Source organism: Podarcis gaigeae (assembly GCF_964106915.1).
Source record: "Podarcis gaigeae genome assembly, chromosome: 14".
NCBI lineage: Eukaryota > Metazoa > Chordata > Lepidosauria > Squamata > Lacertidae > Podarcis > Podarcis gaigeae.
In genome coordinates, this window is record NC_139690.1 from 52,728,024 (window position 1) to 52,753,941 (window position 25,918).

Below are 25,918 nucleotides of genomic sequence, written 5' to 3' on the forward strand. Positions count from 1 at the left end.
GAATCTGGTGAAGCCCAGCACATCTCGATACTATGCCAAGTTTCCCCGTTCTGCTTTCTGGCGGGAGGAGCTCAGCATCCCACCAGCGAGGAGAAGTCTTCTGTCCAGCAAGGCTGGTCCCTCACTCCCATTTCTTTCCTGAGTCAGCAGGCTGCCTCCAAAAGGCTTTCCAAAACAGAGACCCTACGGATCGTTGTTAGCAGACGGCCACTCCAGGAAAGCCTTTGCAGTCACAACTCTGACCCAGTCGTATCGCGCATCTGCTTTACAAGTGGGTAGGTGGCGAACTCCCCGCTTTGGGCCACGTGGCCTGATCCTGGATGTGAGAAGGTGCCCCCGAGGCACTAATCCCAGCTGAGAACCGTAATCAAGTTTGGTATTTCAAGGGCAGAGATTTTTTCCCCCACTACAAGCAAACACAGCAAAAGCTGAGAACAGGAGGGCAGCAAAATCGCCAATTACTGTGCTTGTGAAATATCACAGCCCACAGCTCTTCCTTCTTCAAGGCCTTTGGCTGTGCTGTTACGGCAGAGGTGCCACAGAAAACGGCATTATTTTTGTTGTTGCTGCTTCAACAGACTAATGTTGGTGCTGCTCTGGAATTAATCCCATCAGTACCACTGGAAGAACGACAACACAGGACATTTCTCTCTCATACACACACGGAGAGAGAGCAGAGCCAGGCAGCTGCTTTCCTCAAATTCCCTTTCCCCCCAAATCAGAGAGTAGGATAAGCCCTGCTGGATCTGACTGACTGCAAGCCCTAGAAAGATTTTTGTGAGGATAAACCGTGTGGCTCCCTCCTGCCCCTGACCTGCCATTCTGAATTCCTTAGAGAAAGGGTGTGATGCAGTGGTGACAGGTAGGAGGCCTGCATCTTGTCAGGTTCTGCTGGAGCAGCGCAGAGCAAGTCACCTGGGATTGCGCAGGTGTGACTGGGAGCCAGCTGCAGGCTCAGAGCGGGCGGGGGGGACGGGCTCCGTCAGCTCCCCACTGAAGCCACCATGGGGAGAATCCCCAGCTGCAGCCACACTGTATGGTTTTCCTGGAAGCTTGTGGACTTGCTAATAATAATAATAATAATAATAATAATAATAATAATTTTTAAAAAATTATTTATACCCTGCCCTCCCTGGCCAGAGGGCAGCTAACACCAGTAAAATTACAGTAAAAACATAATAGGGGGGGAAACAATTTAAAATACAGTTAAAATGCAATTTAAAATGCAGCCTCATTTTAAAAGTAGCCCATATATCAAAACCATAAGGGGAGGGAAACATGAGGGTCAGACTGAGTGCAAAGCGAAGGCCAGGAGGAACAGTTCTCTCTTGCAGGCCCTGCGGAAAGATGTCAAGTCCCGCAGGGCCCTGGTCTCTAGTGACAGAGCATTCCACCAAGTGGGGGCCAGTACTGAAAAGGCCCTGGCCCTAGCTGAGACCAATCTAACCACCTTGCGTCTTGGGACCTCCAAAGTGTTGTCATTTGTGGACCTTAAGGTCCTCCGTTGGGCATGCCAGGAGAGGCGGTCCCGTAGGTTCCCCCCAAACAGCAAGAGAGTTTTGGCCAGCAATGTGATCTTGCCACGTTCTGCCTGAGAGGATCTCCAAGGGGTGAGAAAAAGTGACCAGGCCGTCAGTTTGCTTGAGCAGCAGCACGGAGGCCAAGTCTGCACCTCCCCACCTCATTTCTTAATTCTGCAAAGTGCTACGCCTCTGCCCAAATGCTGCTGAAACGCGCCAGTTTTCAGTGCATATTTTCACTTCACATTGCACACTTTCCTGCTCAGCTATTCGTTCTTTTGGCACGTGATTAATGTACAATATGGATTTGCATACTTTAAAGAGAAATTGGGGGAAGCCTGGGAGGGGACAAAGGAGCAAAGCAGCTGCACACATGGCGGTATTAACGCCTGACACATATATAGGGGGCACAGTGAAAGTGCCAATGTTTCTGCCTGCTGAGGGTGCAGAATGAAGGAGGGCAGCATTCCTGGCAGAGCTTTATCCCAGCCCAGAAACTGCAACTTAAGAATTCACACAAGTTTTCTTCCCCCTGTAAATTGCCTCTGCCTGAGCATGCCAAAATATAATTGGGTCCCAAGATAGCAGTGCATAAACAAGACTCAAAAATATGAAAATAGTACTGTATTGTATTCAAAGAACATGGCTAGCAAAAGCTCATGTTTACCATACTCAAGTGGTGTTTATTCTGCTTTGCCCTGGGAATCGGAACAAAATATTCCATTCTCACCCTTGTTAAGTGTATATTTATTGCACACTGTTTGGACATTTTGTATAATTTACGGCATAAAAAACAGGTTGTGCTTACAGCTAACACTCTGCCAGCAAAAATAGGTGACATAACTTCTACCGGCCAGTTATGCACATGAAGGTTGTGAGAAAATTTCCAACCCGTGTTCTATCTTCTGCTATCACACACACAAATGCATTACACTTTGGGCCTTAACTGTATCTTCATTTCCTCTCTCTGTTCTTTGGGTCTTCCTGTTCTTTATGCACTGCAACGGGGACCATGCAGAGAAGCTGCACCAACGATTAACATTTTGCACAGAGTTAAACCCAATCCAGCCCTTGCGGAGAGAAAAGGAGGGACTCTGCACCTTGCATAAATCACGGAAATCAAGCAAATCTGCATGTGTTTGCTAATGTTGCGTAGTTTAGCCTGGTGTTGCTAGCTATAGGTGATGCAGGCTGCTGCACGGAGCACAATAGCCCTGCTCCTAAGCAACAGGAATTTCATTTAGCAACTGTCTGTCTGCTGAGATGTCATTAAGTGTTAACCACAATGAAAATGGAAGGAATCCTGAATGCCAAGTCAGCCTCCCCTCCCGCCATTTACGGAACAACCGCACAGCTGATGAAAACATTTTATCGTTTTTAGAACTTGTAAATATGGTTGCATTGTTTTTAGAGCTGACGAGAACCATTTTATTGGTTTTAGAACTTGTGCTTTATTCTGCTTTTACCTTCTCCATCGCTTCAATGGCTTTATGCTACTTAAAGATCCCTTTAAATCGGTTAAATAATCTGTTCACCGAAATGCATTAGCACCATTCTATTGATTATCCCCTTTTAACCAACTCGGCAGCGGAAGCTACTGGAGTGAGGGATGTGGTTGGTGTCTTGGTGGTGTCATGAGGGCTGGCCTCTTCTCAGAGCTGCATCTGGAACTAGGATGCTACAACACCCCCCCCCCCGCAAAGCTCACCCCAGAGGGTGGGGCATGGGATGTGCTCCCCCCTTGCAGGAAATTGGGTGCAGGCTGCTGGATCACTGCACTCCTTTCCGCTGGAGTGGAAGGGAAACAAAGCGCATCTATTTTTGTTTCCCTGCTTCAGTAGTTCCAGGCGTGCGCCTCTACACACAGCAAGAGCACAGCTAAGCGAAAGAAAATGTGGAGTGTTGGGAAAGGGGGAAAGGGCCAGACAGGAAGGAGACATTATCAACCAGCACAGAGTTCAAAAAATAAAATAAAAAATGCAATCACAGAATATTTCTATAGGGGATTTTTGTCCAGTGCACCAATATCACCAAAAGATGGGAGGGAGGAGGGAGAGACTGGCTAATTATTTCAGGGTGGAGAAATATTTTTTTGGCATTTTAAAAAGAGTTACTGGGAGCTGGTTTCTCCATTTGCAATGCATTCTCCCCCCCCCCCCCATTTTTGAAGAAATATTAATAAAAGGGCTTCCTTTTTCATGCATGTGCAGGCACAGCCGTTCCCAATAAGCTCTGAAATGATTTCATGAGGCAGACACTTCCAGGAGGGGGAAGGGAGGGAGAAGAGCTCCTTTCAAATCATTCCCAGCTTAGTCAGGGAGCGCTTGAGTAGCAAGAGGCAAGGCAGGAGGAGGGAGAGAGTACAGGGCTGGAATGGAGTCAGCAAGCAGGGCGGGTGGGAAGGGGGGGGGATGAAGCCCCCCAGAGAAGGGAGAGCTCCTACACGGAGGCCCAGGCAGCCTGCTCATGGCTGAGAACTAGCAGGGAGATGGACTGCAACCTATGGAAGGCAAGGCAAGCCACTTTGGGGAAGGAACTGGCTTAAGTGGCGTGTGGAAACACATTAGTACGTAGCTCTGTGGACTCCTGTGCAGGGCAGCGGAAGCCTTCCTGCTGTGCCTTGGACATTGTACCACAGTGAGAGAAACAAGGAATAAGGAAGGTGCTTGTAGAAGAGAGGTCCAGAGGGTGGCAACACGAGAACGGGGCCTTCTCTGCAGTGGCTCCCTGTCTGTGGAATGCTCTCCCTAGGGAAGTTTGCCTGGCACCTTCATTACACACCTTTAGGCGCCAGGCAAAAACATTCCTTTTTAACCAGGTCTTTGGTTGATCCAATTTACATCCTATGCCCTTTTAAAATGTGGCTCTTTTTGTGGGGGCCCCTATTGGATATTTTATATATATATATATATATATATATATATATATATATATATATATATATGCAGGTTTTGGTGTCCTCGGGTGTCTTCCCGTGTAAAAGTTGGGGTGTCTAGGCGACGTTTCGACGAGGTCTCACTCGTCATCTTCAGGCTGGTGCTTTCGGCTTCTTGTTACTGGAACAGAGCGGGATCTCAATGTTTGAGTTCCTATAAATACTGTAGAGGGGGTGTGGTGTCTAGCCTCCAATGTTCTGGGCAGAGAGGAAGTTCCCAGGCTAGTGTGCCTTTTCTTCTTTTGTTCCTTAATTACTTGAGAGATACCTTGAGTGATTTCTTGAGTGATATCCTAGACACCACACCCCCTCTACAGTATTTATAGGAACTCAAACATTGAGATCCCGCTCTGTTCCAGTAACAAGAAGCCGAAAGCACCAGCCTGAAGATGACGAGTGAGACCTCGTCGAAACGTCGCCTAGACACCCCAACTTTTACACGGGAAGACACCCGAGGACACCAAAACCTGCATTCCTGTACCCGTGAAAATCTACGAAAGCAAATATATATATATATATATATATATTCTTTTTTTGTGAACCACCCTGAGACCAGGCAGATGGATAACACTGGATTCAGGACTGGGAGTTCCACCAGGTGTGGGACAGCGCTCTCTGCAAACAGAGTGTGGCCCAGACAACTCTCTCCAGAATCCTTAATCGTCCATTGGGGTTCTATGGCAGAAAAACTAAAGAGCTCTATGAAGAGTTAGAAAACTCGCCACCTTAGTCAATGAATGGGCGATATGCTGGGATGCTGAGCCAGAAGGTGGACTCTGCTTGTTCTCAGAGGCTACTTTGGTTCCAACACATCACTGCAGCAGGAAAAGGAAGGTGTTAAAAGGGCCTCCCCTTCCAACCACGATCCTATGATACGTTTCCTAAATTGTAACTTCTCTCACATTTGCAATGCAGTCTCAGAGAGGGCGCCAGTACTGAGAGCTGGCAGCATGCAGGTGCATTTAAATGTTCACTGGTTATTAAGCTATAAGCTGGATAATATAACCAAGCTGCCACTCTTGACTTTTATGCATATATTGCCACAGGAAGCTCCGCCTTGGAGGCGACGGCACGGCACATCCAACGGAGAGGGCCAGAGGTCACTTGTGATTGTACCACAAGCTGCTCCCAGAATGCTCCGCTCCCAGATCTGCGCAGGAGAGCAGTCGGGGGAAGCGGAGCCCCTGGTGTCTATTGGAGTCACTTACCGTGGGGTCTGTCCAGAGGGAACACTTGGCGCAGTCTTGGCAAGGGGCCCCTGGGGATCGGGGGTGTTGGCAGAAGTGGTCGTACCCATTAATGGCGGCTCGGCAGAGGTAGCACATCTGGGCGCCACAGCGGCACGACATGCGGTTGCAGCCTTCGGATTTGATCAGGCCGGTGGCGCACTTGTGGCACTTTCTGATGCGGGCCGCCGTCATCTTCTCTTCTCTGCAATGAGGCAATTGGGAAAGGGTTAAACAAAAACCAGGTGAAAACAATGTGGCAGCCCCTTAGATATTTGAAGATGGCTAGCGTATCCCCTCTCAACCTCCTCTTTCCCAGGCTCCTTCAACCGTTCCTCATAAGGCTCGCTTTCCAGACCCTGGATCATCTTGGACACCCTCCTCTGCACACCGTCCAGCCTGCCAATATCCTTAATGAATTATGGCATCAGCTTTTGTGTTTGGTGGGCTGGAGAACACTTCATCCACTGCACACTATTTTTAAATAAGGATTTTCTTACAGAAGGTGGCAGGTGTCATTTCAGATGAGGTGTTTCCCATCACCGTCATGCAGGTGGCTGCTGAGATAGACACACACACACACACACACACACACACACACACACACACTCCTCAAAGAAGAAAACGTCCCTCCCTTCAAAGCTATGATGTTTGGTCATATGCAAACTAAATCCCAATGAATTCTGAGCAGGCATGTAGAGAATTGCATCGTTCATTGATCCAGACTTCATCAGCTAACGTTTCTTCAAATGGTGACAGCCCAAAGTATTATCAAATCACAATAATATAATTATTCATGTATTTGTTTAGAGGTGTGTTAGTGAGTGCTCTTGTTCTTTGGCTGATGAGAGATCTATGGGCCTGGGTGTCACACTCTTGCCTTCAGAGTCTCCACATAGATGAAACCCCCCCCCCCCAATTCTTTAGCAACCATGTCAATAGCAACCCTGCCATCTCGAACAGGCTCTTTCCCAGGAAGGGGAGGGTATGAAGCCCACCCCTCCCATGCTGTTTCCAAGGAGGTCTTTGTGGCTGTCTATTTAGAATTACCTTATGATGAGTTGGAGACAAATTAAGTGAAAGGAGGTTCATTGCCGGCTGGCATTCTGCAGGCTTAAATCTGGTTTCCCAGAGCGTCAAAGAGGTGGGGGAGCTAAACGTTAATGCAGAAATAATTTAACCCAGGAGTCAAAGCACACACAGACCCTCACCTCTGACAAGCAGAAAATATACGGCTGAGGCAATGAAAGAAGCAGGAAATGCAAACTCTGCACTGTTGCTTGAGGCCTTTTATAAATCAGAGCCTGTTGTTTTGGTTACAGAGATGCTGCAAAAGGATTGCTAACTATTCTGTTCTGCAAACAGGAGATGTTTAGGGCCTGACAATAGTTTTAAGCTTTCCCCACGCAAGTTAAAGCATTGCACCAACATTTTAATCACTCTGTGCTTCTGCTGATGTTTACAAGTTATATAACAGAGCACCTACATTTTGTTTTCCTTCCCACAACACAGCCCAGTATCCAAGGATGCTTTCTGAAGATCCTTAGTTTACATTGCACGGTTTCAACTGCAGACGTTTCCCTCCCACCAGACAAATATTACATTTTATACCTCGGCGCCTCTCTCAATATGGTGCTCAAGACAGCAACTGCTCTATTCTGAACTTTAAAATGGAAAGCGTAGTGCTAGTGATCAACAAAAGAGGTTTAAAGACTCCCTCAAGGCAAATCTAAAAAAATGTAGTATAAACACCAACAACTGGGAAACACTGGCCTGCGAGCGCTCCAGTTGGAGAACAGCCTTTCCCAAAGGTGTCCTGGGCCTTGAAGACACTCGAACTCAGAACGCAAGGGAGAAACGTGCTAAGAGGAAGGCATGCCTGGCAAATCCACACCGTGATCAATCCCCGCCCAGAAACCAATGTCCCCACTGTGGAAGGCGTGTGGATCCAGAATTGGCCTCCACAGTCACTTACGGACTCATTGTTAAAACCGTGTTTATGGAAGACAATCTTACTCGGCTACGAGGGATCGCCAAAGAAGAAGACAACGACTCAAGACAGCACAGGGAGGCTTTGCAGTCCTGTCCGGGCACTGACCAGACTGACCTTCACTTCAGGAAGATGATTCTATGTCTGCATCATGTGCCTTTGGACCTTGGCTCTGTGACTGAAAGAGGTGAAACCCATCCTGCTATTCCTAGATCTCTGCCAAGAGCCTCTCACACCCGTGTCTTAGTTTGGTGGCTCCAAACTCCCACATCCCCAGACCACTTGAAAATCACTGAGGGTCTTGGCAGCTCTCTTGATGATTTTCCTGCCTGTTGTTGCAACCGTAATGCGCTGTGCTAGATGCTGCAGGGTGTAACACTGTATTTCCATCGCCTCTTTTATTTCCCAGTTTCCCCATTTCAAATTCCTCTTTGGGAACTGTGCTTGCCCTTAGGGCAGAGCCTGCTCCCCGTTTTCTGGCCTGCTCCCTCTCATCCTCCCAGCAGGAAGCCCCAAGCAGAGCAGGAAGCTGGGCCTGAACTCCAGCTGCGCTTCCCCTTCCCAAGACTCAAACGGGACCTTTTATTGTCTGCAACAAGAGTAGAATTTCAGCTGCTCAAGAATAAGAAACCATATTAAAACTATATATGCAAAGCAGCTCTCCGCTGGCTGTCCTGCACCCAGAGTGCATAAAAGCAGATACCTCAAGGGAGTTGGGCAGGTTTAGCCTGGAAAAGAGGAGATGTGAGAGCCATCTTCAAATATCTCAAGGGCTGTCACATGGAAGATGGAGCAAGCTTGTTTTCTCCTGCTCTGGAGTGCAGGACTCAAACGCATGGCTTCAAGTTACAAGAGAGCAGATTTCAGCTCAATATCACGAAGAACATTTTGAAAGTAAGAGCTGCTCCACAGTGGAACAGTCTCCCCCAGGAGGTTGTGGCCTCTCCTTGCTTGGAGGTTTTTAAGCAGAGCTTGGCTGGCCATCTGTCCTGGATGCTTGAGCTGAGATTCCTGCATTGCAGGGGGCTGGACTAGATGATCCTTGGGGGGTCCCTTCCAACTCCACCATTCTATGATTCTAGGATATATCCTGAAGCACAAAAGCCCTCTTGCTGAGGAGGCTCAGTAGCAGGTAATTTCTCGGCTGGCTTAAATAAGAAACTAGAAAAAAAGGCTTCCTGGTTCCCCCTGCCCCCCTCCACAAAGTTACTTACATAGATGTTCGGTATTTTATGTCATCCTTCTCGGCCAGCTGCTCACAGGTGAGGTTCATATGCTCCTTCCAGAGGCCCTGGCATTTCCTGCAGGTTTCCTGGAGAGTGAGATCACCACATTAAGCAGCAGGAAGACACCAGTGATACCAGACAAATAAGCAGCGCTGCAGGCAACACAGATATACAAAACACAAAAGGAACACCTGGGGAGGGGGAATGGCACTGGGTACAGAGGCCGGCAGCATGAAACACTGATAAACACACCAGTCTTCCCCTGGGTACTAGGGTGACACTAGACTCAATGCCATAGGGGCCTCTCTAGGGAAATAATTGCACAAAGAGGGTGCCACCACCGAGAAGGCTCAATCCTTGGTCACGACCCACGTTCCCTCCAAAGGTAGGGGCACCAGCAAGGACATATGAAGACAGAATCGGTTCACAGGGCAGCCCTTTAGATGCTGGGCATCAGCCACAACTGGAGAAAGCATGAAGGCGCTCAATTTTCACTTAAGCTCCACCCGTGTATTTCTCCGCCACCCCGTGCCTTGGAAAGGTTTTGCCTGTACAGCAGGGACGGAGAACCTCCAGCCCATAAGGTAAATTTGGCCGTCCAGGCTTCCCCATTTGGCCCACCAGGCAGTTTCCCCAAATCCACAGCCAGGCCCCCCTTTCTCGTGCATCCGATTCCTGCAGAAAGCATGGCCCAGCTCCCCAACAGCAGCTGGTGGTGCTTAGTCCCGTCTGCCTTGCCCCCACGGCAGGTCAGTGGGGGGAGAGAAAGATCTGGCCTGCTGAGCCAAAAAGGCTCCCCCCCCATCCCTGGTGTGTGTGTGTGTGTGGACTGGGGTGGGGGATCCTGCCACACACAGCCAGCCCAGTGGGCCCCTCCTTTGCCACCTGTGGGCTCCTCGTGCAGAATCAAGACCGCCCACCCAGAGGTTTGCATCGGCTTGGTGGGCGATGGGAAAGGGCTGCTTGCTGTTCCAGAGCGGGGGGGGGGGCAGGCGGGGAGGCAGCCTTAATGAGCAAACCCACATGGAAATGAGAGGCTGGTTTCCCAGCCAAGGCACTAACTTGAACCACCAGGTCTCCCCAGGCGGCTGCAGGAGAGAGACAATGGCCAGACTCAGCACCACAAAACGGTATCGGGATTTGTGACGGAGGGCCCTGCGAGAGCCATGCTGTGGGGTTTCGGAGGCTGCCGGCACTTGCTGCTCTAGGACTCAATGCCCCAGAGCCTGGGTGGCTGAGCTCAGCGTGGTGCTGAAGAACTTGCCCGCAAAACCTTGTGGAAACGGACAGCAGTAGTGCAAGGGGTAGTGTGGTGCAGTGGTTAGAGGGTTGGGCCAGGACCTGAGCAGCCAGGGTTCAAATCTCCACTCAGCCATGAAGCCAGGCTAGTCGTTCTTTCCCTCAAAGGGTTGTTGTGAGGATGGGGAGGGGAGAACCCTGAGCTCTTTGCAGGAAAGAGTAGGATAGCAAGGAAACATTTGATGAGCCCCAGGTGGGGGACTCTTTATCAGTCAGCACCACTGAGCTGTGAGGGGCTTCAAACCATGGGAACAGCTGTAGGGCATCAAGCACAGCATGCCCTGATTTTTTTGTAACTTTTGAAAACATCATGCTTTCCCTCATGAGGGAAGCCAACATCAATTTTTGGAGGAGGAGGAGGAGGAGGAGGAGGAGGAGGAGGAGGAGGAGGAGGGGGAAGAAGAAGAAGAAGAAGAAGAAGAAGAAGAAGAAGAAGAAGAAGAAGAAGAAGAAGAAGAAGAAGAAGAAGAAGAAGAAGAAGAACAACAACAACAACAACAACAACAACAACAACAACAACAACAACAACAACTCCACACAGATAAGGACTTGGTAGGGTTGCAGGGCAGATGAAATTGCTTTGGGAACCCCATGTTTGACCTGTGTCTGGAAGGGGATAACTTGGATTTTTCCACCACAAGCACCCCAAAACACAATGGATCAGCCTCATGGACTGTGTGTGTGCAGTTTTATGAAACTGAACATGATTCTGTTCTGAGATTTTTACAGGAAGCACACAACGTCTTCTTCTTCTCATTCCCCTGTTCAGCTGCCAGCCCATCCCCATAAACGTTCTTCTTCCTGGCATGCTGGATGTCTAATATGGCTTCCACGGCTATGGTGCAGAATGCCAGCTAAGCCTTCCTTTAAAAATGCATTTTGAGCCCCTCACTGTCGGAGGAAGGGAGAGGGAGCCCTCACACATCAGTCTCCCTAATTTTCCAATTTTCTCTAAAGGCGGAGGGGAGCTATTTGCATTCAAAGTTCCTTGCAAAAATGCAAAGCTGCCTCCTCCTTTTTAATAAAGTGCAGCTGTTCCAAGCAGGAGCTCATCCAGCAGCAGACAGTGCCGCCCAGTGGTTGGAAGCAGCGCCCGCCAGGCGCAGCAGCAAGGCTGCCACAGCCATCAAGGTGCTCAGAGTCTAAAGAGGAGGAGACTTGCTGTCAACAGCTGCTGAGCCAAGGAACATGGCAGCCAGGCCTCCTTAGCACTGCTAAGTGCTTTGGGAAACTGTAGTTGGTTGATAAGAATCAGGAAGCAGCCTGGCTTCCACCCCCTGGTAATCCACGGGGATTATGCAAAACGCAGCTCAGAGCAAGCCAAGGATACTGGGAGATTATTGCAAATCTCACAGCATTTGGAAGAGAGACAAGAGCTTTTATTGGGCCAGCTAGTCACTTAAAACACAGTGAGATCTCAAGGTATGTATGTATTTGGCCTGCAAAGGAAAATGCCACCTGGGCCAAAAAGGAGGCTGAGACAGCAATGCTAGAGTGACAGAATCACACACGGCTGTCAGCCTTGCTCTGTGAAAAGTGAAGCTGCTGGCAAGATTTGTGTTGCTTCAAGTCCTGTATCTCTGCTCTCCTTGCAGAAGAATAAGGCAAGGCTTTCTGGAACTGTCACAAACCCTGAAAAGGGAAGGCAGTCGAAGCACATGGAAAGAAATCTCTATGGAACCTACTCATTTCAGTATGGGGGTGGGACTGTGCTACTGCTTATGCAAATCTGTCTTTGAAAGGCAAGCTGCTGAACAGATAAGGGAGCACTAGAAATATCAGGGAAAGAAAACCAGGTATAATCCAGTCCCAGAACTCAGGGCCCCCACGGGCACTGCAACCCTAATCCCACTCACCTGGCAGGAAACCCCACGGAACTCAACTTCTGAGCAGACACGGTCAGGATTAGGCTGAAGTAAGTTAACACAGAAGGAATATCTCACCAAGCTAGTAAGCGTTCCTAGGGCTGATCTTGTTGGGGGCCCTTGCAAGCAGTGACTGCAGCGACTGCCATCCCGTAACGGTTGGCTTTTGCTTAGCCACTGGCAATCCCCACCCCAAACACACCTTGTTGTTGTTGCCGCCACCTTTCTACCCAAACTGGCTCATGAAGGGCAAGGCAGGCAGCACTCCTGGGAGGCTTTCCCCGCCTGGCAGTCTGCTCTGGAGGTCGGCTTTGATAATATTTCAGTAATTTTGGGTGAGCTGCTCGCTTTATTAGTAGCTGGCCTCCTCCTTCTTGTTTTAAATGTACAGGTATTTTTCACTGCATTCTGTGTTCTATAGTAAGCTGCCTTTAAAAGGTTTACTGCCAACGGCAGCAGATAAATATTTGAAAAACTGCATTTGAGTTTCGCTCCTGGGGCACCCAGGAGATCTCTTTGGCATCTCCGTAGGTTGGCAATTCTTAGAATTATAGAATTGAAGTTGGGAGGGACCCTGAGGATCCTCTAATCCAGTGTTTCCCAACCTTGGGCCTCCAGCTGTTTTTGGACTACAACTCCCATCATCCCTAGCTAGCAAGACCAGTGGTCAGGGATGATGGGAATTGTAGTTCAAAAACAGCTGGAGGCCCAAGGTTGGGAAACACTGATCCAGCTTTTCTCAACCTGTGGGTCCCCAGTTGTTGTTGAACTACAACTCCCATCACCCCTAGCTAGCAAGGCCAGAGCTGGAGATGATGGGAGTTGTAGTCCAACAACATCTGGGGACCCACAGGTTGAGAACCGCTGCACCTAATCCAACCCCCTGCAAGGCAGGAATATGCAGCTGTCCCATACAGAGATCGAACCTGCAACCTTGGCGTCATCAGCACCAGGCTCTCACCAGGTGAGCTATCCAGGCTGACCATTGTTCCTGCCACCAGCCCTACGCTGGCCCAAGCCCTTGTGAGAATAGTGCCCTCCCAACACTGGTGAGCACACCAAACACCTGTGATCTTCAAGCAGTTTATGCCAGTAACATGCAACACAACAGACGAGTTTCAATTATCATCTCTTGGCTCAGTGGAGATGCAGACAAGCCTTTTGGCTGCACAAACAAAGGCACATTTTGCAAGGTTTTTGCATAAACTACGGTTCCCTGCTTTATCCAAACCAGGAAACCATGGTTAACAGCTTTGGAATAAAGCCAGGGTGCCAATTCAACCGGTGCGATAGGATCCCAATTGCTGGGCCATATTCTGGACAAGCTACAAGTTTCCAAGCAGGCTCAGAGAGCAGCATACAATGCAGTAACCTAACCTGGATGTCACCCAGACACAGAGAACTATCACAATATTATTTTAGCCAACGAGCCACAAAAGGTCGCAGCCTGCTTGGTTTTGCTCGGTATATACCCGGGGCTCGGTTTGTGACTCTTCAGGCACTTCAGGTTATTTGGTTAGACTTATATAGCCGAGATAAATATAGCTGTGACCTCACACTGCTAAATTAGCATACACAGAGTTGCGATTCCAGTCACTTGATACCGGGAGCACACGGATGCTGCGACTATCGCCAGAGGACATCTCAAGCTTGCAGCAGCTCAGAGCCTCCCTGAGCCAAAGTAAATAACGCTAATCAGACACAAATGTTGGCTCATGCAAAGTCTCCAAAGTCTAGACCTCCTGCAGCTATGCCAACGGCGCAAGGCTAAGAGCCACAGCAGAGAGTTCTGGGAAACTGGCACCCAGCAGATGCTGGGGACTTGCAGGGAAGGAAGCAATGTCCCTCTTGCGTAAACTCCCAAATAGATTTCAGGAAACCCAGCAGGGTCTGATGGGAAGTGTGGTCCAAAACACGCAGAGAAAACCTCAGAACTGAACCAGCAGAGCTAAAGTGGTCTCTTCCACTGACCAGAAGGCCAAGGGGCCACGGCATACACACACAACCATCACAGCACTGGAGTCCACATCCTGGCTCTATCCATCAGCCAGTGCAAGAAAAAGCTGCTTCGAGGCGCATTTTGCGACAGGGAATTTCATTAGCACACGCAGTTTCTGAGCTCTGGGCGCAGTACTGCACCTCAGATTTCATACCAAAACTTCAGAGTGGAAGGAGGACCGTTTTCTGCCTCCCCACTCTCTGAAGACTGGAGAAGAGACCCTCTTCAGAATATATGGGGGGCAGGCAGGGGGAGGACTAGACCATGTGAAAAATGAACACAATATTTTAGCTGCAGTTCATTCATTTTCAGCTTTGTATTCTTGTGATAAAAAAGTGCACAGAGACATTCCAATGTTGCTCCCATAACCCACAATTAAGGTGCCATTTAGCTCCTAGCTTTCATATCTCAGTTTCTAACATTGAGCTCATGGCGGGGACCCGAGGCAACAGTGGGCATCATCTCATCCAGGGTTCAAGAGCCTTCTGTGGAGAGAGAGAGAGCGCAGCAAGGCTCAAGGGCTGGGCTGCAAAACAGGAAGCTTCCCACTGCAAATGTCACTCTCGCCACAAACTCACCAGATGACCAGCTATGAACTCTTCAGCCCCCTCCACCTCCGATAGGAAACATGTGGGTGGAGGAAGACTCAATCTTTCCAGCATGCTCTGTGAAAACTACCATCTAGAACTGCAGAGTTGAAACTTACCCCCTGGGGTCATCTATTCCCCCCCCACCGCAATGCAGGAATCTCAACTGAGACATCCATGACAGGTAGCCATCCAAAGTCTGCTTCAAAACCTCCAAGGCAGGAGGTTTTTGTTCTTCTAGGGTGCCTGTCCTGCTACCCCAGAAGCCCACTTCTACACTTCACCATATAAGGGGATCTTTCCAGGGACCAGAAAGCTGGTATGACTGGCAGACAAAGACCTATGAACCCGTATTTGCTTTTGTTCCCCACCCCCCCTTTCACGGGGCGGAGGGAAAGATCGCACATACACACCATTGTTCAAACGCTGCAATAAAAGTTCCATGTTTATCCGCAGCTCACTTTTATGGCCCTGTTGTGGGAAAGCAGGTTGTGCAAGGAGGCCTCTGCCTCCTGCCCCACACGTGGCTTGAACTTTCGGTTTCCACAGCTGACTGGTGCAACAGAAGAAGTTACCTCCTGACGATCAATCCCTCTGTGGATACTGCTCACAAATGACCTGGGCAGCAGACTCTGCCCTCAGAGTCCGATTTAAAGGCAGGGGGCTCGGTGGGTCCCCTTAACCATCCACTCAACCACCAAGAGAACAACAGAAGAGTTGGTCTTGATTTGTACACCTGGCAAATCAACCTGGCAGTGCTGCAGTAAACTGCTATCATCCACAAAAGAAATGACAACACCAGAGCTTAGTCAGCAAATTGTGGGTGCAGCAAGATTGAATCTGTGCCTACAAACTTGCTGTCTGATATGAGAGAGGGAAGTCGTGCATGGAAATCATATAACAGCATTGTGAAATGGGCTGCAGAGGCAACGAAATATGAAGCACTCAAAAGATGAACCATCAGAACGTGGCTGGTCCAAAGATGCCACCTAGTCAGATGGGTGGGGTGCAAACAATAAAATGATGATTATTATTATGCCTCTCACTTAGGATCCCATTTGGTTTATGTCCAACCCTGCTCTGAGTCTTTGCTACGGGAAGCCTTCCTGCGTGGACTGAAAGGGGAAAGGTCAGTTCAGATTCCCCAGCACAAAGCCAGGCTTGCTTCACTAGTGGGGGGTTTTCAGGGAAATCAAGACCAGCATTGCTACCACTGCTGTGCCCCCAAAGGGCAGTCGATAGTCTGCCAAAGACTTGCTGAAGTCTAAGCTGAAGGAACTTTTCAGCTGAGCTGCCAAATCTTATCTTTCCACGCTTGTCCTTGGTTTGGCTCAAGGCTAAGACAGGAAGAGTGGGGAAATTTCACGGAACTAGATGAAATCTTATTCTCTTGTTTGCTTCCGCAATTGACCCTGAGCCTTGGAGATGGTGTGGATGAAGTCTAAATAAATCTACTATCTGCTATACTGTTTTGTGAAGCATGCTGTCTGCCACGGGGATGGGGACTGAGTACCTTGTTTATGTGCTTAGATTTATAATCGCCTCTGTCACATTGCAAGTTGACCCTCAAGGTCCCTTCCAACTCTACAGTTCTGTGAATCCTGAGCGATGTTTGAAATGCAAAATCCTGCATCTTGTGTCCATTCTTTCAGCCATGCTGAAGAGATCAGGAGGCAACAGAATGTGAGAAACAAGTCTCGGCTTTGGAGCCAGAGAGCGCTTGATCCTGGCCCTCTCCATTGACCCTCAACCCTTTGCTCTACCTGCCCAGAGGATGTGGTTCTGGTTGCTCTGCTGTGCTGAGGCAGAGGGGAAGGAGAAGACAGAGGAGGTGGCCAGAAAGCACCAAATCAGGCTATACTTCAAGCCCCATGAAGCAGCTGACAGAGAACAGAAGATGTGAATCGAATCATTTATGGATGGCTCTGAAACTGCCTCCACAGGCCGTTCTGGCAGAATCATGAGCTGGGTGCAGCCTCTTGGATCCCCGGCGCCAGGCTGGTCAGGGCACCACAGCATGAAGGTGAACCATGGGCGGTTCAGTTGCCCACGGAGCCCATTAATAAAGAGGAGGACAGTGAAAGCAAAACCCTGAAGTGCTCCAGGACTAAAAATCGATGTTCACTTTCTCAGAATGAGAACAATAAGCAGCCTCCAGTACAAAATGAGTTAGTCTTCAAGGTGCCACAAGACTACTTTTTACCTGGCACACGTTGTTGTTGTTGTTGTTGTTTAGTCGTTTAGTCGTGTCCGACTCTTCGTGACCCCATGGACCAGAGAACGCCAGGCACCTCTGTCCTCCACTGCTTCCCGCAGTTTGGTCAAACTCATGCTGGTAACCTCGAAAACACTATCCAACCATCTCGTCCTCTGCCGTCCCCTTCTCCTTGTGCCCTCCATCTTTCCCAACATCAGGGTCTTCTCCAGGGAATCTTCTCTTCTCATGAGGTGGCCAAAGTACTGGAGCCTCAGCTTCACAATCTGTCCTTCCAGTGAGCACTCAGGGTTGATCTCCTTCAGTATGGAGAGGTTTGATCTTCTTGCAGTCCATGGGACTCTCAAGAGTCTCCTCCAGCACCATAATTCAAAAGCATCAATTCTTCGGCGATCAGCCTTCTTTATGGTCCAGCTCTCACTTCCATACATCACTACTGGGAAAACCATAGCTTTAACTATACGAACCTTTGTTGGCAAGGTGATGTCTCTGCTTTTTAGGATGCTGTCTAGGTTTGTCATTGCTTTTCTCCCAAGAAGCAGGCGTCTTTTAATTTCGTGGCTGCTGTCACCATCTGCAGTGATCATTGAGCCCAAGAAAGTAAAATCTCTCACTACCTCCATTTCTTCCCCTTCTATTTGCCAGGAGGTGATGGGACCAGTGGCCATGATCTTCGTTTTTTTGATGTTGAGCTTCAGACCATATTTTGCGCTCTCCTCTTTCACCCTCATTAAAAGGTTCTTTAATTCCTCCTCACTTTCTGCCATCAAGGTTGTGTCATCTGCATATCTGAGGTTGTTGATATTTCTTCCGGCAATCTTAATTCCGGCTAGGGATTCATCCAGCCCAGCCTTTCGCATGATGAATTCTGCATATAAGTTAAATAAGCAGGGAGACAAAATACAGCCTTGTCGTACTCCTTTCCCAATTTTGAACCAATCTGTTGTTCCATATCCAGTTCTAACTGTAGCTTCTTGTCCCACATAGAGATTTCTCAGGAGACAGATGAGGTGATCTGGCACTCCCATTTCTTTAAGAACTTGCCATAGTCTGCCGTGGTCGACACAGTCAAAGTCTTTTGCATAGTCAATGAAGCAGAAGTAGATGTCTTTCTGGAACTCTCTAGCTTTCTCCATAATCCAGCGCATGTTTGCAATTTGGTCTCTGGTTCCTCTGCCTCTTCTAAATCCAGCTTGCACTTCTGGGAGTTCTCGGTCCACATACTGCTTGAGCCTTCCTTGTAGAATTTTAAGCATAACCTTGTAGAATTTTAAGCATAACCTTGTAGAATTTTAAGCATACCTGGCACACAGCCGGAAACTAATCTATAGCTTTCATAATATAAAAATTTCCCGGTTTTCTCTGTGCTCCTGATTCTACCTACCAAGAAACCTGTGTGTTTCACCTAAGAAAGGCGACATATCTGGCTAACAGCTGGATTTTACATTTTAAAACTGGGAGATCAGCCATGGTGAGTTATTCATCCCAGCAGTCCTGGTGCAACCTGAAACCCGCCCAGCACCCAGGAGAGCCTCATTTGCTCCCGCCCACATTCCTTCCTGATTCAGACCCCAAGGCTTCACCTGACCAACTCCCCTTGAACACAGTTTTATTTGCAAGATCAATCAATATGAAGTGACAGGTTGAGAACGCTATGCAGTTAACATCTGTAAATATATAACCAGTATCTATAATTGGTACACGCACACCCATCTAAAATCCATCCTTCAGTTTTCAATCTGTGTATGCAGCTTTTCCCAAGCTTGGTAAAGGTAAAGGACCCCTGGATGGCTATGTCCACTCAAAGGCAACTATGGGGGGTGGCGCTCATCTCGCTTTTCAGGCCGTTTTCAGGCCGCGTTTCTGTTTGTCCACAGAAAGTTTTGCAAGTCTGATATACAAGCCCACTGTAGTAAGATAAAACGATCATCTCAAGGGTCCTCTAGGGGCGACCCCTCGTTGACATCACCAAACAATATTATAAATTCATAACCAATGATTTCTGCTTTTTCTGACAATACTCGTTCTCTGTATATCCTGATTTTGAGGGCACCACCACAATATGTGAAAAGCGTACAGTGGTACCTCGGGTTAAGTATTTAATTCGTTCCGGAGGTCCATTCTTAACCTGAAACTGTTCTTAACCTGAAGCACCACTTTAGCTAATGGGGCCTCCTGCTGCTCCCGCGCTGCCGGAGCATGATTTCTGTTCTCATCCTGAAGCAAAGTTCTTAACCTGAAGCACTATTTCTGGGTTAGCGGAGTCTGCAACCTGAAGCATATGTAACCTGAGGCGTATGTAACCCGAAGTACCACTGTATTTGAAACTTGCCCCCCACCCCAAGCTTACAATCTTATTCCAGGCTCCTGGTGGTCAGAGATTCCTGGTGAGAGAACAGTCCCTGGGGGGTTTTAGCAGGCAGCCAGAACCAATAGCCAGAGACATGGTCTCACTTTAACACCACTGCTTTCCCCCCCCAGTATTGATTTTATTTTGCCTCCGTTTGTGGTTTTCCTGTTGTTTCAAGCCAGCTGATTTTAATGATTTCATCTACATTTCCAATGCTTTCTTATATCCTTGCTCCAAATTGGACCGTGACCTGCTTTGGCAGCTTGTCTCATTGCTGAAAAGCAGGCAGTGCATTTGCTAAATAAGTAGACGGCAGCTGGTCACATCCAAGCAGATGGAGAGGCCTGGCTGCCTTGCCTCCCTCTGCTCCCAGCACAACCACACTGGCTGCCCATGGACTAGGAAGCAAGGTTCTTTGCATTCATCTATAAGGCCCAAAAAAACTTGGGTCCAGGGTACCTTAGGAACCAACTAGACCCTTACAATCCCCAGGTCAGTCGCCGAAATCGTCTGTAAGAGCATCCCTGGTTTTGACTCCTGAACTGGTGAGGCTCATTCGACACAGCTGAGTGTCTCTGGCCCACTCCAGATGCAATGCTCTTCCAGCAGAGATCCAGCAGGAGTCTTCTATATGAACTTTGAAACGTTTGCTGAAAACTCTTCTCTGCTGCCAGGCTTATGCAGACAATTAAGGAATGTAATAGTTAAAACTGCATTGATTTTTTTAAAAAATGAAACTGCGGTATGCAAGTATTTTACAGCTAAAAACACCCACCCTCCTTGAAGCAGCCAGATTCAGATGGCCAACGACACTCCCTCCCTCCTTAGCATCTGGGCCTTCTCAGTGGTGGCACCTGGTTTGTGGAATGCGCCATCCTTTGCAGGGTGGGTGGCACAAACTCTGTTTGCCTTTTGGCACCAACTGAAAACACATCTCTCCACCTGAGCGTTTGTGGGAGTTAAATAGGATAAGCGTATTAACACAGCTTTTAATTTTTGAATGGTATGGTTGCCTTAATTACGTTACTGTCTGTTCCCATTCCTTTCATGAATATGCTTTAAGTGTTTTCTGTTTTTAGGATTTTCATATCTAACTTGATGTGATTGTGAATCAATGAAGTGTGAACAGGAAATGTAATAATGATAATAATTATTTGCAATAACAACTTATGCAGTATTTTTCAAGAGCCCAAAGTGCTTTACAGCAAGTTGACGCTCAGTTGAAACCGGAGAGCTGACACTTCTTCAGGTTTCAGGGTCAGAAAAGTCAAGATTAAAGACCGAACAAAACAGGAGATGGGCTGAGTAAGCAACGCAGCAATTTGCCCAATTTACAAGCCAACAGCACTAGATAAGCTGAATTCCAATCAAGTTTCAGCCAAAGCTTCCATGGAGAGAAAATTAACGGCTTGTTTATTTAACCCAGCCCCAAAGCAACTCACCCCAACTTGCAATTTGCTATGAATCCACAAGACACAACCTGAATTGGGGGGGGGTGTCACCCCCTACAGTCAAAGACATTTCCCCACTCCTTTACACAGAAGAGCAGCATTCCACTTTGAACAATCCCACCCTCCTGTAGCAGAAGCACTGAGCGCCAAACCTAGTTACGTTACACATTTAAGTCATTTTGATTTTTAACCAAAGCTATTGTCCCACAAGCTGCTGTGTGTTGTTGTGGTCAATGGCATTTTGAAGACTTGCAGAGCCACGGGTTCCCGTAAGAGCTATTTAGAGAGATGGGGGTCACTGGCCTGTGCGTAAACCTGGCCCATCACCCAAAACCAGCAGCGCTGCCCCACCAGAAATGGGCAGAAAACCACCAAGATCATTCCCATCGCGTGACGCATGGCGAGGGCTTCATGGGCTCTTTGTGCTTCCGTCCAGCCCTTTGCCGCTTGGTTGGCAGCCAGCCAACGGGGCACCAGCACCATCAGGATTTCTGGTACACCTGAAAGTGATGACAAAGGCAAGGCAAAGGCGGAAGCCTGGTTCTCCAGGGCCATGCCAACCCCTGCCCTAAGAGGCAAAGCTCCTTGTGGGCGGTTCTGCTGCACTTCCTGCTGCAGGCAAACGGTTCAGTGAGCCATTGCAGGCATGCAGGGGAGGCAATTGCACTGATGAGTGCTCCCCACTGTGTGGGGGGGAGGGAACACTAAGCCACAGTCCCCGCAAGCAGAAAGCTAGTTAGACAGGGCGCAGACTGGGCCACACCACCAACAGCCTGAAGCTCTCTCCCACCTCTTTCTGCTGCATGGCCGCAAGTCAGATTTGCCCAAAGATTTCATAGAAGTAGGAAGGGAACCCAAGGGTCATCTAGTCCAACCCCCTGCCATGCTTGGAGCCAAGTCCACCCTCTATGTTACATCCAATTCCTGGGATGTGGGGAAGCGTGGACCGAAAAGACCACCCCAAGGCCTACTCCCTGCTTAGGGGGTGGCAATTTCCAAACTCCGCCAAGCATGGGCAGCTGACACTCAGTGCCTGGCAGGGTTTTAAAATTATTATTCCACAGGAGGAGCCACACAAGGAGTGTGCGCGCCCTGAGCGTGCATTGTGGGGCGGGGAGCAAATGCTGCATCTTCCATCGGATCCTGCCCACCCCAAAGTGTCTCAAGTGCCCAACTGGCTCTGCAAAGGCATTATTGACTCCACAAGCTTAGATTAAATGCATCGCTGATCAACTTTCATCTGGCTCCTTCTCAAGAAATCCATTAAGACGGAATGCTTTGGGGCATTCCAAGCAACAGGAGTGACAGGCGGAGAATTATCAAAAAGCAAGCAACGGTTTCTCAGAAAAATATTATTTGTAGGGTTTCTCAGGCCCTCTTCACCCTACGGTCCCAGGGCAGGCGGAAACAACAGAATGATAACAATCGAAAACCAGCCAAGGACCAATACTTTAAATGTATTTTTTGTGTTGTATTAACTCAAAGAATAAAAGTAGGTCCAAAAATATCTATCTCAGATGTCAAAGATCAGGGTTAAAAGGTGCTTACGATGAAAGCTGTACAATGAGGGTTCCAGGCACACCTCCGTGGGGAGGGAATTTCGCAGCCGAGGGGCTGCCACAGAGAATCCCCCCTCCTCACAGAGCTGCTCCAGGAGGATGCTATATGGCCAAAGGTGCCAAGAAGTCATGGAGAACGGACAGGTTCACACCTCTCCCCATCTCTCTCCTGGCAAATGTCATCAACCAAGGCAGTCTCCGTGCCATGAATGAACCTGGAATACCATGGGGAGACACTGAAACGAGGTCTTGCAGCTGGGATTGCAAGCCACTTTCCCCCAACCTTTCTGGGTGTTCAACACACATGCACACACCCAGAAAGAGAGAGAGAGAGAGAGAGAGAGAGAGAGAGAGAGAGATATCTCCACACCTTGAGCTCACTCTGTTCCATGCATGACCCCCACTTTCACTGGAAAGGAGAAGTCAAGGCAAAAGCCCTCCCTACAAGTAGGAACTACAGGACTTCCGCAAACTCCTTCGTTTCCGTCCTCATTCTCACTTCCATTTCGGGATGCTCGGGGGTGGGGGGGACAACTTGCACCAAATCCAATGTGTTTTCTTTATATATATATATATAAAAGGATGCAGGTCGTCTCATCTTTGCTAATATGAGGGCAAAACAGCAACCACTTTTGTACTGTTTCCCTTTCGGCAAGGCGCTCAGGAGGACAAGGCCATTGCGAGAGACCTGCTGGATCAGGCCCAAGAGCATGGTTCCGTTCCCAGTGCAGCCAACCAGAAGTCCCATGGGGAAAGCCCAAACGCAGAGCCCAGAAGCCCCCTCTGCCCCCCTCCAGCAACTGGGATTCACTGTGGGGGCAGAACACAGCCATCCGGGCTGGTAGTGACTGATCGCCCTCTCCTCTATCGTTGGTCCAACTCTCTTTTACAGCACCCAAAATGGTGCCCATCACTGCCTTGTGAGAGGAGGTCCCGTAGTTTAATTGCACTGCTGAAGAAATACTTCATTTTATCTGACAGTACACTTCCAACGTTCAGCTTCATTCGAGGCCCACAAATTCTAGAGTTATGAGAGGGGGAGAAAAGCTTTTCTCTGTCTCTTTTCTCCACGCAGCGCATAATTTTATGGCGTCGCCATTGAGCTGGCCACTCTAGCCCACGAGGCCTTGTGCCACGTCCGTCACTCCCATGTGGGATTCCTTGCTTAAAAATGATGCTACTTGGGACTCCTTCCAGTCCTCCGTTACAGAGGCTGGAGGTGGCAATTTCAGGTTATCTTTGTGGGGCGTGTCAGGATGAGAGCATGACTGAGCTAAACATCAGTGAACTTCACGGCTGAGAAAGGATCTGGGGCCTCCCTCAAGAACAAAAATTTCTGCTGCACGACAGGGAATTTTACAAATGATTTTAGGATTGCTGTTCATCTCAAGAGCCTGCAGTGTGTTTTGCAAGAGTCAACACCCACCATGAAGCTTGAACCGTAAGTCCTTATTTTGACAGCCCCTTACCTAACGGTGCAAAGCCCATCCCATATGCTTCTGAGGTGGTGGTGGTGGTGGGGTTTGTACGAGGCAGAGCCCTGCCAGGATTGCAGCAACTCACAATGCAGAGGCAGCCAAGGAGAGGGCATAGCCAGGAGCCAGCAACAGGCTCCTGCAGCAGCTGGCTCTGGCCTAGGGGAATGCCTGGCCCACATGGAGCTGCTGACTTGCCCCACAGGACAAACTCCCCACCCCTTTCAAACATGGCTGGCCATGCAGGAGCGCATGCTTTGAGTGCAAAAACGTCTCCGTTGCAGTCCCAGCATCTCAAGACAGGGCTGCGAAGGGCCCCTCTCCAAAATCCTGGTGCGCAGCTGCCAGTCGGTGTTCTGAGCTGAAAGGACCAATGGTCTGGCCTGGCGTATGGCAGCTTCCAGGTTCCTATTGGGGGTGGGTGCAAGGAGAGAGGAAGTGAAGACACAGCCAGCCAGGGCACCCCACTGCCTGCCTTCTGCAGTGGAAGAGCCCCTCCACGTGCTTTTCTTGGAGACTCAATTCTCCTCCGAGGACCATTACGAAAACAATGGAGGAAACACACCACTGCTCATAAAAATACAAGAATCGCCCATTGTGCATTGTGCTGAGAGGTTATTCTAAGAGTGGCCTTGAGCATGCTACCAGCTGCGTTGCCTGAAATACATGGCCAGGTGTTAACAGACACCACTTTTCCAAAAAAAGGAGAAAAGAGGGCAGAGAGCAAAGCACTTTCCGTCTGTACCTTGAAAGGGCAAGATGCACAATAACTCCGAGCCCTGCACTGTCCCCATTTGCCCTTGACACTGTGGAAAAGGTGGCAGTTGAGTTTTGCACAATCCCAGGAGCAGGAGAGAGAAGCCTTCGCAGTCTGGGATAAATACTTTCCAAATGAAAAGTAATATCCAGATACACTGATCCTAATTAGGTATCCTCCCATCAGCCATGTTTGCAAGCCGCTTTAAGGCACAGCATTTAAACCGTGGCTTCCTGTGCCTGCGAGAATGGCCCTTGCTTCACCCACACAGACCTCAACTCAGGCTGGGAGGAAACCCCTCAAAGCCTGAGAACAGGATGCTAGGCTAGGTGGGCGACTGGCCTAATCCAATCAGACTTTTCTTATCTTCTCATATTCTTACCAGCAGGCTGGTGGGATTTGTTGTAGACCATGGTTTAGCGTTACATTGCAAACTTGGACATTTTTGCTTGTCTATGTATATATGTAATGTCTTTTACGGACATGAACACAGAATTATGAGAGCAGAGTCAACCTTGAAACAATTAGGATGGGAGGGAAGCAATTAGGATTCATCAGGATGTTTTTACTGGATGTGTTTTATAAAAATGGAAGGAACGGTAATGTTTTTTTAAAACCCGATTGCAGCTAATGCAACAGGTCGCAAGGGAAAGCAGTTGAACAGCAGCTTCAAGGTGTGCAGCTATTTAAAGTAAGAACAACTGGGCCTGCGTTTTCCCCAAACATGGAGAATGACTGGCAATCTCAAGAACTATGGGAGGGAAGAAGCCACAATTCAGCAGCAGGGCACACACTTAATGCAAGGAAGACCCCCAGTTTCAATCCCGGGACCCTCTGGCTAAAAAGCTCTCCAAGAATCATCTAATAAGAGTGCCATAGAGCCAGAGGACTGGTTCAATATAAAAGGCAGCTTCACTCACAATATGTGTTTGCGTGTATATTTATGGAGGAAGGCACGCTAGGCACACTTGGCGAATCCACACCATGATCAGCTCCCGCCCGAAAACCAATTTCCCCACTGCGGAAGGAGGTGTGGATCCAGAATTGGTCTCCACAGTCACTTACGGACTCATTGTTAAAACCGTGTTTATGGAAGACAATCTTACTCGGCTAGGAGGGATCGCCAAAGAAGAAGATATTTATGGAGCGTCATGTCTGCTGCAGAGAAGGACGGCACCTTCACTTTCCACCTGGGACTACGGCCTCTCTAGTCACAGGTGGCATTGACTTAGAGGTGGGGAGTGGGGAGCCACCCCACAACTCTGCATGACCACCACCACCAGCAGCAATAATAATAATAATAATAATAATAATAATAATAATAATAATTGTACCCCTAGCAGGGAATTTAAGAGCACAAGAGTGTTTAAAGGCGAGGCAGGTGCAGGAAATCAAACAACGTAAAAGCAGCTTTGGTGACCTTATTTTTGTACCCCCAGCCTGGAAGGCGGCAACCAGGTAGGA

At 48.7% G+C, this 25,918-nt stretch overlaps 1 protein-coding gene across 1 annotated transcript in view; it reads right to left on the reverse strand.

Annotated features, from left to right (window-relative positions):
- RNF216 (ring finger protein 216) overlaps positions 1 to 25,918 on the reverse strand; it is an 82,656-nt gene that overhangs the window by 9,549 nt on the left and 47,189 nt on the right. The window contains exons 14-15 of the mRNA XM_083711402.1: positions 8,886 to 8,983; positions 5,664 to 5,886 (exon numbers count right to left, since the gene is read on the reverse strand). Of these exons, the coding sequence (XP_083567528.1) occupies positions 5,664 to 5,886; positions 8,886 to 8,983 (321 nt within the window). The remainder of the gene's footprint in view (positions 1 to 5,663; positions 5,887 to 8,885; positions 8,984 to 25,918) is intronic.